The sequence below is a fragment of the Epinephelus lanceolatus genome, chromosome 22, assembly GCF_041903045.1.
Source record: "Epinephelus lanceolatus isolate andai-2023 chromosome 22, ASM4190304v1, whole genome shotgun sequence".
Taxonomy (NCBI): Eukaryota; Metazoa; Chordata; class Actinopteri; order Perciformes; family Serranidae; genus Epinephelus; species Epinephelus lanceolatus.
The window spans coordinates 22,982,501-22,996,119 of record NC_135755.1 but is presented as its reverse complement, the minus strand read 5'-3'; the positions used below and the strand labels follow the sequence as shown (position 1 = coordinate 22,996,119).

At 41.1% G+C, this 13,619-nt stretch overlaps 1 protein-coding gene across 3 annotated transcripts in view; it reads left to right on the top strand.

Annotated features, from left to right (window-relative positions):
• Window positions 1-13,619, top strand: part of LOC117246311 (phospholipid-transporting ATPase ABCA1) — a 215,661-nt gene that overhangs the window by 122,165 nt on the left and 79,877 nt on the right. For all 3 annotated transcript variants that reach the window (XM_078164219.1, XM_033610171.2, XM_078164218.1), the window contains 3 exons: window positions 8,140-8,234; window positions 8,885-8,990; window positions 13,100-13,174. In XM_078164219.1, the coding sequence (XP_078020345.1) occupies window positions 8,140-8,234; window positions 8,885-8,990; window positions 13,100-13,174 (276 nt within the window). The remainder of the gene's footprint in view (window positions 1-8,139; window positions 8,235-8,884; window positions 8,991-13,099; window positions 13,175-13,619) is intronic.

Here is a 13,619-nt window from a genome sequence, read left to right as displayed (position 1 = left end):
TTTTCACATTACTTGAAGCAAAAAACGACCACTTTTAGTGACTTCCAACCAACTTGTATTAAATTTGCAATTATCTCAGGAATTTCACTACTTCACTGAAAGCACTCACTGATCACTTAACTTTTAATCACATTATAATGCAGTACAATACATTATACAGTGATTATAATGTATTAAAACTGTGTATTATAACACACTATGATCATTGCAAAGACAATGTCAAGTGAGGGACGAGCAGTTATGGAGTATTATAATACCTGACGATCTTGTCACATTCCCAACACCGCTTGGGTAGTGGCCATCAGCGTCAGATACCTACACACTGAAGTAACCCTTAGTGTTGATCCGCACAGGGTGACGCAATATTTTGATGCTTCAAGCAGTGGCGGTAGTATAAAGCGGCAGAAAGTCCACATAGGGTGGGCGGAAGGGGTGATGAATGGGTCCAACAAACTCAGGACTTTCACCCAGGAGATTGCTGATCATGTTTTCTGTGAAACCAAGAGTCAGCTGAGTTATTTTGATAACAACCTAGCGTAGTATGCTAGTATTTGTAGCATACTACCCCAGTGACGTACGTAGCATGACTTAGGTAAGGTATGTCATGTGACATCATGTTAGTAACACACATAGTTATTTTAAGCCAAACCATGATGGGTTTGTTTTGTTTTTTCTAAACCTAACCACATGCTTTCGTTGCTCAAACCCAAGGAAGTAAGCCTAAAAATTAAGTAAACCTACACTGGAAGTTTATGGTGAAACAAGATTGTATGCCTTTAATAAGTGAAGACTGTAAAAATGTGTGAAAATGGAAGTTTACTTTGAAAAGACACAATGCATCTAATGAGCAGACATTGACACACCCTGAGTGCCCAGAAGTTATGCTGGAGGGGTACCTAGACCGTCATAGATCAACGTGCAGGGTAACTGAACAAGCATTGGTATAGACCTTTTTAGGGCTGATGTCACGATGACTTCATTTCATCAGCTGGAGGCAAAACAAGATTTGCCACCACAGGACTGTAGGCTATATAGGAGTCTTAAAATATCATCTTGTTGGGTGCTAGAATAGGAGTCATGGCTCAAAACTTGAATTTATTACATACCAGCTGCACGTCAACAAAAATGCAGCGCACACTTCATATCAGGTTACGGAAGTAAGGATGAATAACGTTATGTGTCAAGGGTTATCATGTCCACCTAATCAGAAATAGGGGTTGTATTAAGGGGGAAATTGGATTTCTCTGTAGCACTAACTTTTTACCGCATTAGCTAACGTTAGCTTCGACAGCAAAACAAACCAGTCAACCACAAAGCCGGCCATCCAGTGCTCTGGATGGTCCGAATGGTACATTCTGACAGTGCTCTGAGTTTATGAACAGTCCAGTTGAGTGTTCTCTGGCACTCAAATGACTATTTCTGAATGCACCACTCGTATCATCGTCTTCCATTGTCGAAAACAAGCTAACAGAACTTGCTAGCTAGGGCTATCAAATGTCTGTGGTGAATTGTTTTTCCTCCAGCCAAGCCCCGCCTACCAAAAATGTCATACTGTTTACTAACAGTAAAAGAGTCTATTTGGTGAGTTGGGAATGAAAATATGTTGGCAGATTATAATGTATTATAAATAAGTTTATAGTGCATTATCGTCAAGGGCGTCATAGAAAGTGTTACTTCTTTTTTCAGTGCGAGTGAAAGGACTTGATTCTGAATAAATAACAATGAATGGCAGTGTGTAACTTTATACCACGACCCTCCACATCTCTCCAACTTTCTTTGCCTCCCCCAGTGGGCCATAACCTGTACTTTACAGTTTGAAATGTAGTGTAGAGCACAAGGTCACAAGATAGAAAGATATATACAGTGTTATATAGCGCGGCTGTCCTGCTCATATTTACAGTACAGCATGGAGTCTGAAGAGAGTATCATTATTGCAAATTGAGAGAACTGTTGTTTGTAAGGAAGGATACACATTGTGACAGAAAGGAATATATGACATGCTGCTTAACATTATTGACTATGAGTATGTATGCTCATGTTCATGGGAACATATGGGCTTATCGTCACTGTTTCATTGTATACCAGTGGACTGCGGTCCATTGCAGGGGGCCATAAATGAATGCAAGTCCGAGGCAGAGACCACCCACAGAAACTGAGCACATTGTGAGGATGTATTCCCTTTGACCTGAAAGCTTCCCCCGCTGAATAAATCATGACAAAGTGTACCAGCTTCATACTAGATTTCTTTTTTATCTTTTATCCTGCCCATCCTCCGAATATGCCCTTGAGAAACTAAAGAAAAGACAAGAGAGAGAGAGCGGGGGGGGACATGGACACATCACCACGGGAGGTAGTGTGAAATCATTGTTTCCATGGAAATGGCAGGCAACAGTAAGCCCATTATCAATTCTGAGGTATTGACTCTCGTTCACTGGTGATATTTAACCTTCATAGATGAATAGGCCGTCATGCGTGCAGAGAAATTGATAAAGCCGCCACGTTCACCGAATTACGATTGATGTCTTTTTTCATTTGGAGACTGGCCTAACTACAGCCTGGTTGCAAATTACTCTCCTTGGCCTCATCTATCAGGGTATTGAAGTTTGGGTATTGGCTTACCATTTGTATGGGAAAAAAAGAGAAGTTCTGCATGGGAAATGCAAACACCGTTATCTACTTTAGTTTGTTGGTTTGAGGAAGAAGACAGTTTTAATAGTAAGTAAGTTTTTCAGTAAGAGAATTTGTTGTTCAGAGAGGAAAGTATAAGGATGCTATAATGCGGTCTGATCCCAAAGCTGTTTTTATCCTCCTCTGTGTGGCCTATTCATTTAAATTCAGAACATAAAAGCAGCAGGACTGACATATTATTACTATTTTATGTTATCATTTATTCACTGAAACCATAATGAATCTGTAAACTTTACATCTGAGGGCAGTGTTTTTTTTCTCCAGCAACATCTGTTGGCAAGGAACAAGTACAACTAACCGCAGATCAGCTCCAACTCCCGTCAGCCTGTACTCAACCTGGCAAGCACAACAGGCTGACACATCCTTTCTCTGCTGGGCCCTGTTGATTTGTCACTTTGCCTCACAACCCCCGCAGATCCATTTTAGTGTAAAACTACCTGTCCAGAGCCGCCCTCTCAGCAGAAGGCGAGAGATGCTCGAAAAACAAAAGCAGAAAGGTCATTGAATTGTGAGGCGATGCAAATGGTGGATGAGGCAGCGCTTTCCCTTTGTTGTGGCTTAAACAGAACAGAAGGGGTCCGGATGGAAATTTGTCATCGGGGCGTGTACTTGTGCAACTCAATCTCTCATGATCTGGGACAGAATAGCCAGAGCGGCTTTTTGTTTTGGTTGGTAACTGCATGTTTGTAACCCAGCGAGTGCTTTCACACACCACTCCAGCTATTATCTAATGGTATTGTTTGGCTTGATTTAAAATGGTTGCTGTGATGTGATCATATTGGACATAATCACATAGCACAATGAAATGCGCCAAACTGAAGAGCAGCTCCTGAAATACACATGATTGCACAACGGACCACCTGTCACTTCCACTACAAACCCATCATGTTTTAATGCAGTAAGTAGTTTTAAAGCAACTTCACACATGCAAAAAACATACTGCTTTGCATGCAAACAAACAATTAACCTGATCAACACCTGCAAAACTTCCAGTCAGAGGACACGTGAGTGTACACCTTAATGTAACATGTTTAATTATAGAAGACTCTGCCTTTTCCCGAGATTGCTTCTCTTTGTGCACACTAGATAAAATTGGAATTTTACCTTAGAGGTACAGCACGATATAAACAGTGCCAAGATTAATATGAACACAGCGCAGTCTCTTATCTCTCCAGTGCTCGAGTATGCCAGCTCATTCAACAGATTTGATTACTCCTTAGTTTACATTTCCCTCACCCCTGTTTGCTTCCCCAGCTATCAAGCTACCACTGTGTTGTGGAGAACTGATGTCATGTGCAGAATGCCAAGCACTCTGAAGCAGTTCCCAGGTAATGAACAAGAGATGCAGGCCCAGGTATTGCACACATCACGTAATGTTCCCATTTCAGTCTTTTTGATGGGGGATATGGACCAAGGCCAAAATAATTAGACCCACACTGACTGTATGCTCGTGTATAAACTCATTGTACACACAGCAGAGTGTAAAAAGCCCTTATTTTTGGTTTTGTTTGTTTCTGAGTTCCATTGGCTTTTCGGAAGAGAAGCATGTTTGTTCAGAGATAAGCCAAGGTTGCTGTGCCATTCGTCCTCCTTATCTCTGATTCATAAGCCAGATGGGTCCTCTTCTTCCTCTGCTTTCTCCTTCTGTTTGTTCTTTGCCTTGTGATTCCAGTTCTCCTCCTCCTCCTCCTCCTCTTTCCTTTCCTCCTGTGCTCTCTTCTCCAATTTTTAACTTATGTTGCTATCCTCTATCCACCCCTGCTCTGCTTTCTTATTTATCCCATTTGTTTTAATCTGGCTTCTAATCTCTCTTTAGTCTTCTCCTCCTTCTTGTTTTAACCCAACATACTCTCATCTCCTCTTCATTTTACTGCAACTTCTATACCCCATGGACTGCTACCGCCATGTACTGTAAAACCCAACCAAAGAGTGATTTATCTCCAAAGGGAGTTTTGGACCCAGAAATGAAAGAGGTGCATTAAAAAGTCTTGCTTCCAACTGATACCTGGACATCTACTCCTTTTATAGACATCCGCTGTATGTTATAAGTGAATGTACTTTATTTATCAAAGGAGAGGGTTGCTGGGGTGTGAAATTTTTAAACCTTGACCCTTCCCAAAGCTACAAATATTTTTCCCTGAGCCTCCCTGAGTGATGGTGAGGGAAATGCCTGACCTTACCTCCACCTTAAAGAGCCATATTTTTAAGAAAAGAATTCACACCAGGTGTAAACTATACACAGCAGTGGGAATATCAGTGACCTGGCATGGCAGATGTTTTTAGATTTTTTAAAACTTACCCTTTGGTGTTTGAAAGATAAAGTTGAAACGAAACGGTAACACTTTACTTGAAGGTATCTACATAAGAATGACATGACACTGCCATAACTATGACATAACATGACAAGGTCATGAACCTGTCATGAACATTATGTACATGTCATAAACGTTATGACTGCTGTCATTAAGTGTCATTCGTTTCTTGTATTGACAAGTTGACATTGTTTGGGTTGTCTTGATTATGACAACTTGACATTAACCAGGATGACATTACCAGAGGATGTCTTTGTCATGACAACTTGACACGAACAAGAAATGCACCTCTTTTTGTGTTAATGACAAGTTGACATAATGATTATTATTATTATTATGACAAAGACATCCTCTGGTAATGTCATCCTGGTTAATGTCAAGTTGTCATTATAAAGACATCCCAAACCTTCTGGTAATGTCACTTTAATTAATGTCAAGTTGTCGCAATCAAGTCAACCCAAACAATTTCAACTTGTCATTACAAAAACCAAATGACACTTAATGACAACAGTCATAAACGTTTATGACATGTTCATAATGTTTATGACAAGTTTATGACAGTGTCATGTCACCCTTATGTAGATACCTTCAAGTAAAGTGTTACCAACAAAATCCTTGAGTTAAAATAAGCCTTGGTTTTTCACTAATGGCATGCACACAGGAGCGCCGAATATAATGTTTTTCACAGGATCTTGTTGTGTAAATGGTTTATTTTTGGTGTAATTTTAAACAAGACGTAGAATAAAGTAATTTGGATGAGGAAAGCCTTTGTCGTGCATGATGTGTTATGTTTGAAATTTAAAAAACTGATGATACTTTCTAGTTTTTACAGTTTCTGATTGTGATAAATGTTATGATTTTGGTGACTTTTAAAGAAAACATGTCTCTTAAACCCGCCACTGGATTTAGGGTACAGAAGGTGCTTTAAACTAAACAAAACAACAACAAAAATATTAAATACAACCATTTAAAGGTGTATGTTCCTCCTCAATGCTTAGAAAATTATTTGACAAGCCTCCCCTGTTCTGTACCACCTCCTCCCCCCTCATAAATATTGAACAGTCCCTAAGTGATTACAAATGGGTATACACACACAAAGGCAACAGATGAAACAACACACCAGGCGTACCTAAAGCTCGCACATCAAGCTGTTTGTACAGAAGGGTAGATAACCAGCCTAACTAGGGGGTATGTTGGCAAATTGCGTTGCAGTCGGGGGGTCTCAATTGCACTTTTATCAAGGATCACTCTGCTAATTAGCATAGTGTTACCTCTCTAAATAAGCAAGGCTAAAGCAGCTTCTAGTCGGCATGAGTGTGTGTATGTACTGGGAAGTATCATCGTGGAGTGCATCTGTGGTTGTGTGTCGCACCCTCCCTTAATTGGATGTTTGAATGTACCCATTTATCCGCAGAAGGGCATCTAATTAGGGTTCTTTGACATTAGACACAGCTTTTCGTAGCTTTGGCGGGGGTCTAGGTTTCAGCCGGGCTTCCCATAGCCAGGCTTAATTGACTATTATGATAAGGGTTGGGAGAATCTGTTCCACAGTGCTGCGAACAGATATCACCTGCGAAATGTTCTTGCTCTTAAGTTTTGTTGATTTTGTATCTACTGGGTGAGTTTTTATGGGTGGCTGAGCAGTTTGCCTGCAGGACTCTGTCTGCGGTCAGCCTTATTGCTTATGAAGTTACACTACACACAGACACAGTTAAGTGTTAAAGTATGTGCAAAAGTTTTATATCTTTCCATAAGTAAAAGAAAAAGCGCTGCATTTCTTTTGCATGGAAGTCCAGTATCCCTAAACTTTATATTTATATTAACCTTGCATTTTTAGAAATACTGGAAAACATTTTGAAATTATTTTCTATATTTTAAACATATACTATGCTGGATTTTCCTAAAAAATGTATAGCCTCATACAGAAGTAATGCCTCTCAGTTGTCACACCACTAGAAGTGTGAGGCAGTGTTTGGGGCATTTATGGCCCCAGTACCCCTACAGAGCTCAGGTGAGGTCGGGCTTTGTACGAAGGTAGCGACCAAGTGCCAGACCCTGAGCAGCAGGCATTCAAGAGACAGCATGGAAAAAAACTGCAAATATAGCGAGGTGAAACGCCAAACGAGAGTGAATCTGGGGTTGGCTTTTACTTTTGCTAATTAGTGAGCATGGTCACAAACAGTAACTGACAATCCTGCATTGTACACCTTTCAACCTAAAGCTGCTCTAAACATTGACACTGGATGACTTGACTGAATATAATGCAAAAGACTTTTCCCCTCAGCTCAGCGGAGCATTTTGGCATCTTTCAGCTCATTGTTTTGGTTTTCTTGGTACGCACCTTTCATTTTTGATTCTCCCTCACAGGTTTCATGAGCCTCATTTTCAACAGCAGGAGTCAGCAGTTCATCAAAAAACAAAACAAAATTGATTATCTCTACAGTCATTATTTTCATGAATGATAACCTTAATGGGCCTCAGTTGTTCTTACTTGAATATTTAAGTTAATAACAACACAAATTGGATCAGAGATGCTCTTGGTACCACACCTGTGCATGGACAGAGACATACCAAAAACGAAGATTATACTTGCTCAGCTTTATACAGGAAATCTCACATGTCATACAGAGGCATGTGCGATCAAGCTAGTCAAAACATTGGTTGTGTAACCCTCGGTCCAGTTTGTTAAACACTGGAGTCTGAACAACTGCAAGGTCCTCTTCCTACTGTATATCAACCTCCAGACACCCTGGATCCTATTTACATGCATGCAGACAGTGAAGGACTTTTCTGCCTTTCAAAACACCAACACATGACCATGCATAAATGCGACATTCGTACAATTATAATTACTAGTCATGATGATATTCACATATTTTCATATTCCATCATTTTTACACAGTAAGACAGCAGAAACCAAAACATAGCTTAAGGGAGAGTGAATATTGGTGTTACATTCATCAGGTGGTCAGAAATTTGACTTTAAATGAATTCCAATATTGCTACGAATCAGCTGGATGTGTAAATTAGCAACTGTTGGTTGACATACTCACCATATCAACTTATGTGGTGATATGATGTCATAAAATTCATTTTTTCAGTGCTTCCATTTCTTTAACAACTGTTTCTCCTTTAACAGAGGATCCAGAACACAACAGACACATTGTTGGATTTAACTGGACGGAACATGTCGGACTTCCTGGTCAAGACTTTTGAACACTCGGGTAAAACAAGGTAATGCATGTCAGTGTGAATGTTTTTTTAAATATGCTGCAGCATTAAAGGTTTTTTTTTTTAATCAAGGTATAACAGTGCATTCACATATCAGGTAGCACTTTCGAGACTAGTGACTTTCCTCAGGCACTTTGGTTTCAGGGTTTTTGGGTTGTAGTTTGTTTTTTTTTTTGACACAAAGAAAGCCAAATTACTACCTGGGCTGCTGTTGTGGTGTTGTTGCATCCACTTTTAGAAGGTCAGTTGAGTGTAATATGAATGAAAGGACAAAATCCCGCACACTGGGCTGCCAGTTCCATCTACATGTTATGCAGTTGTCACACTTTGACAAGTCCTGCTGGGCCTCTCTTTGATACGCTTCCCTTAACCTGTCATTTTCCGGCACGAAAACATTTAGAGCAAACTGTCAGGGAGAGAAATGATTAATTGTAAGCTTTAGGTTGATGTGTTTGCTCAGACCTGCAAGTGTTTGCTCATGTTAAAGAACATACTGCCTGACATTCACTGTATGTCTGTATCTCATATCTCTGTGTGTGTAGCTATACAGAGCAAGTGTGAGAATCAGTGGGCGTGTGTGGTCTTGGTATTACTCATATGCTCTTACCTCTACTTGAACCTCCATCTCATTCTGCTTTTGTCTGCCACTCCAGGTACGGAGGCATCTCTGTCGGGGCAGTCAACTCCCAGGTCCGTCTGACCGAGGCAGCAATCCAAGCCTCATTCAAGGATCTAAGAGTCTTATTCAGTTCAGTTCAGGTATGTAATAAATATTGGCATTCACAAACTCAAACGTGATGATGCCACGGCATTATCAGATTAACACAGAGGCATCTACAAAGACCCAGGAAGTCATAGAATTGCTTTATCTGCAACACATAGTTAAATGTGGGCTTTTTACAAACACAGTTAAATGAGTTTGGTTTGAAACTACGAACAGTAGCTCTCGAGTTTAATATATGCACATTTTAGACAATACATCTTAAAGTGTCAAGCTTTTGAAATTTAATTTAGATTTCACAATGATCAAAAATATGAATATGAACACTTTTGTTTCGCTCCCATTATTCACAAATTTAAATAAAAGATCTGAGACTTGTTCTGTGCACTCAAAAGACTTTATGTCTCTCAAATTTTGGTTGGTAATTTGTTAACATCTGTGTTAGTGAGCACTTCTCCCTTTACAGTGTAATCCAGTCACCTAGCAGGTGTGGCATATCAAGATGCTGATTGAACAGCATGATTACTACACAGGTGTGTCATGTGCTGACCACGTAAAAGGCCACTCTAGTCCTGAAAAAGACAATTATTAGGGAACTCTGAACTATGGAGGCAACAGATTTTGGGAACACGGGATGCGGCTATGAAGAGAACACTTGCAGATGAGCAAGAGAGTTTGTGCAGAAATTCTCAGGTTGTGCAGATAAATTGTTGCATCAGCTGTTCAGGTCGCTGGTCTCAGATGATCTTGCTGGTGAAGAAGCTAGATGTAGAGGTCCTACGCTGGTGTGGTCACATGTGGTCTACAGTCATGAGGATGGTTGGATGTTAATGGAGACAGCTTATGGAGGTGAGATGAATATTAAGCTCACAGGCAACAACTCTGGTGGACATTCCTGCAGACAGCATGGTAATATCACATCGCACATTTTAGAGTAGCCTCTTATGTGACCATCCCAAGGCACACCTGTGTAGTAATCATGGTCCATTAGCATCTTGATATTCCGCACCTGTCAGGTGGATACATTATCTTGGAAAAGGAGTTCACCAAAAAAAAACAGAAAAAGTCTTAGCTTCTTAATTTAAACTCATGAAAACAGGAGCAAAAACAACAGTGTTGCGTTCATATTTTTATTCTCAGCCCTTCTAGTGGCATGTAGGGATGCTAAGGTTGGTTGTTCTGCTAGGCTTTAACTCTTTTTCCAACATCAAATGTTTAGAGTAGTTTTGTGACTGAAGACTCAGTTAAGAAACTGCTCTCCTCCTGTCAAGGCTGCAGTTTGCCAGTCCTCTTTTGAGTGAGCTGCTCCTAATTGGAGCATGGCGTTCTTTGTGTTGTTAGCTTTGTATCTTGGGTACAGGTGATGTTATTTGTAGTGGACTTTTGGACCCTGCTGTATTCTTGAATGATTGAGAGAGAGAAGAATGAAAGCGAAGATGAGAGGAGGTTTAGACTCTTCAGATCCATTCTGTGGAGTGTCCATGGCAACAGGCTATGATTGTCTGTGCATTGCTTTGAATAAATCGAGGAATCGGGGTCCTCGCTGCACAAGAACACACGTGTTCACACAATCCTGCAAACCTTTTTTTTTCCTCTCACATTTATTTAAGTTTATCTACTTCCGCTGCCTCAATTCAGTTCATGTGTACACATCTGTACACTTAACTCAGGCACAGTGTTTCTTGAACTTCACTCAGACTCATTTGTCCCCTTTTTGTATCTCTCTATCTCTCTCTCTCTCTCTCAGCCTCTGTCTAGCATACACACAGTCCCTCATTAACATTTCAAATTTTTGGACGTTCAAACTGCTTTGAGATCAGCACATTGCTTTGCCCTCAGGCATCTCCGGTCTCATCCCTACCCAGGCTCCCTTCTCTGTCTCCCGGATCTCGGCGCTAATGTGACTTTAATTCGCGCAGCAGCGATGATGTAACCCTAATGGCCGGGCATTAGCTGTCCCAGCTCTGCATCCCGTGTTATTAAAGTGCTACACTGTCCTTGGGAAATGTCTGGCTCTCTTCTGCTCGGCAGGCATTGTGATGTGAGTAACGGGAAGTAGCGCGCTTTTGCACTCGGAGCCACCTGCGCAGGCTGGGAAGTAGGCTCTGAAATTTCTGTTTAATTGCATTTCCTGCGTCTCGCAGGTAGAAATAGAGTTTGGTGTCACATGAGGTGACAGGAACCATGAGAAAAAGAAAAGCGCATGTGCTGGAAATTGTATAATTAAGCCAAAAAAATGTATGTGAATTGGCAGTGTCTTATGTAGATGATATTAACAACACCACTGTTCCCTGAAATGTTTTGTAACCTTCTCAGACATTTTTTTAATCATTTATATTATTCAGAGAAAAAAAACCCTCCTAATTTAACAAACCATAAACTCCTTCCTGGCATGTTCTCAATACACACACACACACACACACACACACACACATACACATATTAACACACTGTCCCACAGACCATATGACCACTCTGTCACATAGAGCACTTGACCACTGAACTGTGCAGGCCACTTTGGAATACAAGCCAAGGAAGTCACCACACACTCGAGTGGCTTTATTGCTGTGTCGTTAGCCGTGGCACCAGCAGGTCCGCTGGCCAAACCAGCCTTGTCATTGTCCTTGAGCGGGGAGGAGTTTGTCAAGGATTAGACCCAGGCAGCTGCTGGCCCACTTCTCATCTCGTTTCAGCCGCCGCTAATCCTCAGTAAGGCCGCCTAATGGCGCTGCCCATTGCTGCTTGGCACGATGCAAACCACAGCTAAGTAAAAACACAAAATGCTGTAAAGATTCCCTCGCTCTTGCTGGGGGAAGCATTATGGACAAGAGTAGGAGTCTTGTTGTGTGCCCGGTGTATGAATAGGTAATGTCTTGGAACACAGGGGATGTTATTTAACACAAATACTCCTGTCAGCGCAGATGGGGGCGTTTTTTTTTTTTTCTCTCTCTCTCTCCTCTTTCACACGGTGATATGGAAAGAGATGAAGAGTTCACGCAGCGTTGCTGAAATGATGTGTAAACATTTTGTTATCCCAAAGCAGCAGACTGGATATATGGCAAGGCAAAAAAAAAGCTCTGAATGCATTCTTGAAATGTTTCCAAATGTCTGTAATGTTACGCTGTGGTGTAGGGTTAGCTGAGTGAAGGATTGTGGGATAGAAAAACTGAGAACAGAAGTGGTGGGATCTCCTCCGTCCCCTGTCCTTAGGTAACTGCCTTGGGGGCTTGAGATATCGTCTGTGTCTTTTCCCTTCCGCTCTCTCTCTCTTTCGGAGCAGACAAGCACTTGCACCTGAGCACACTCTCGCATTCTCGGGATGTCTTTCTTGATTTTTCTCCTCTTATTTTGTCTACCCCCCACCTCTCTTCCCAGTTGTCACCTGCACTTTTCCTCCACCTGCCTCTCCTCACACCATGCCTCATCCACTCTCCCCCTCTTTCCACTCCTCTCCTCTCCTCTGCGATAGCCCTGTGAAGGCAGGGTCCAACAGGAGGCCCATTTGCATTTATATCACACATGTAATGTGCTCAGTGCTCTTATGGTCGGGCTGAACAGCATGGTATCAACATGACACTTTGGAAATCGCATGCCTGTCATCTCAAGCCCTCATCCCAAGGCTCATTTCACGTGAAACATGAGTGGGGTAGAGGAGATGTTTAATGCAACCTGTCCAGTCTACCCTCTCTTCGCCATTTTCATCTCTTCACCACATAGCAGACACTTTGTACTCTGTGGAAAATATATTTTTAGCTGTTATTTTCATTTCTGTCTGTTTCTGTTTACACTTGGAAACTTACAGTCCAGTCATACTACTTGAATCTGATATGTACATTAGGTAGAATCTTACTTTGTTTCATGTTCTGTCTCTCTTCATGATTTTAATTATTTCACCCTATTTATTTAAACAGAAATGTCAAAAGAGGAAGAAACTTGCAAAGAGCCCAAATAACGGGGGACACTCTTCTCCCCAAGCCTGCAGGAAATAAGTGGCTCAGCACACCCAAGTACTCCCTGGAAGTCTTAATTCCTGTCTCCCTCTGCCTCATGTTTTGCATTTCAAAGAGCAGTGGTGGTTTTCCAAGTGTATCCAATTAAATCTCCAACTCAGTTTTTTTTTCTGTCTTGTTTTCTTGATCTTCATTAGGATAATGTGACTGATCAGGTCTTCCAGAATGCTGAGACGCTGCTGAAGAAGCTGGGAACAAGGGACAACGTAAAGGTATTATATTGATTTCCATGTGCCCCTGTTTGATTCAATCCAATGAGATAAAAGTTTAATGATCTTTAAAGGTTTTGGAGAGGAAAACTGGTCATTAAGAATATCAGGACACAGGAACATGGAGTGAGGGGGCAAACCTTTTCACTCTCACAGATGACTTAAAGGTATACTATGCAGGATTGTTGGTTACTGTTTGTTAACATGCACACCAGCGAAAGTGAAAGTAAAAACCAAGGCCAGATTTACTATTGTTTGGTGTTTCGCCTCAGTACATTTGCATTTCTTTGGTGCTGTGTTTCTTGGATACCTGCTTCTATTGTTTTTCTAAGAAAACTCCTGCATAATATACCTTCTAATTATAAACATTATGATACCATAAATTTCTAATGAACATTTTTGTAGTGTCAAACCTATATAGTTAAACACCATGTAAGTCAGAAGGGAG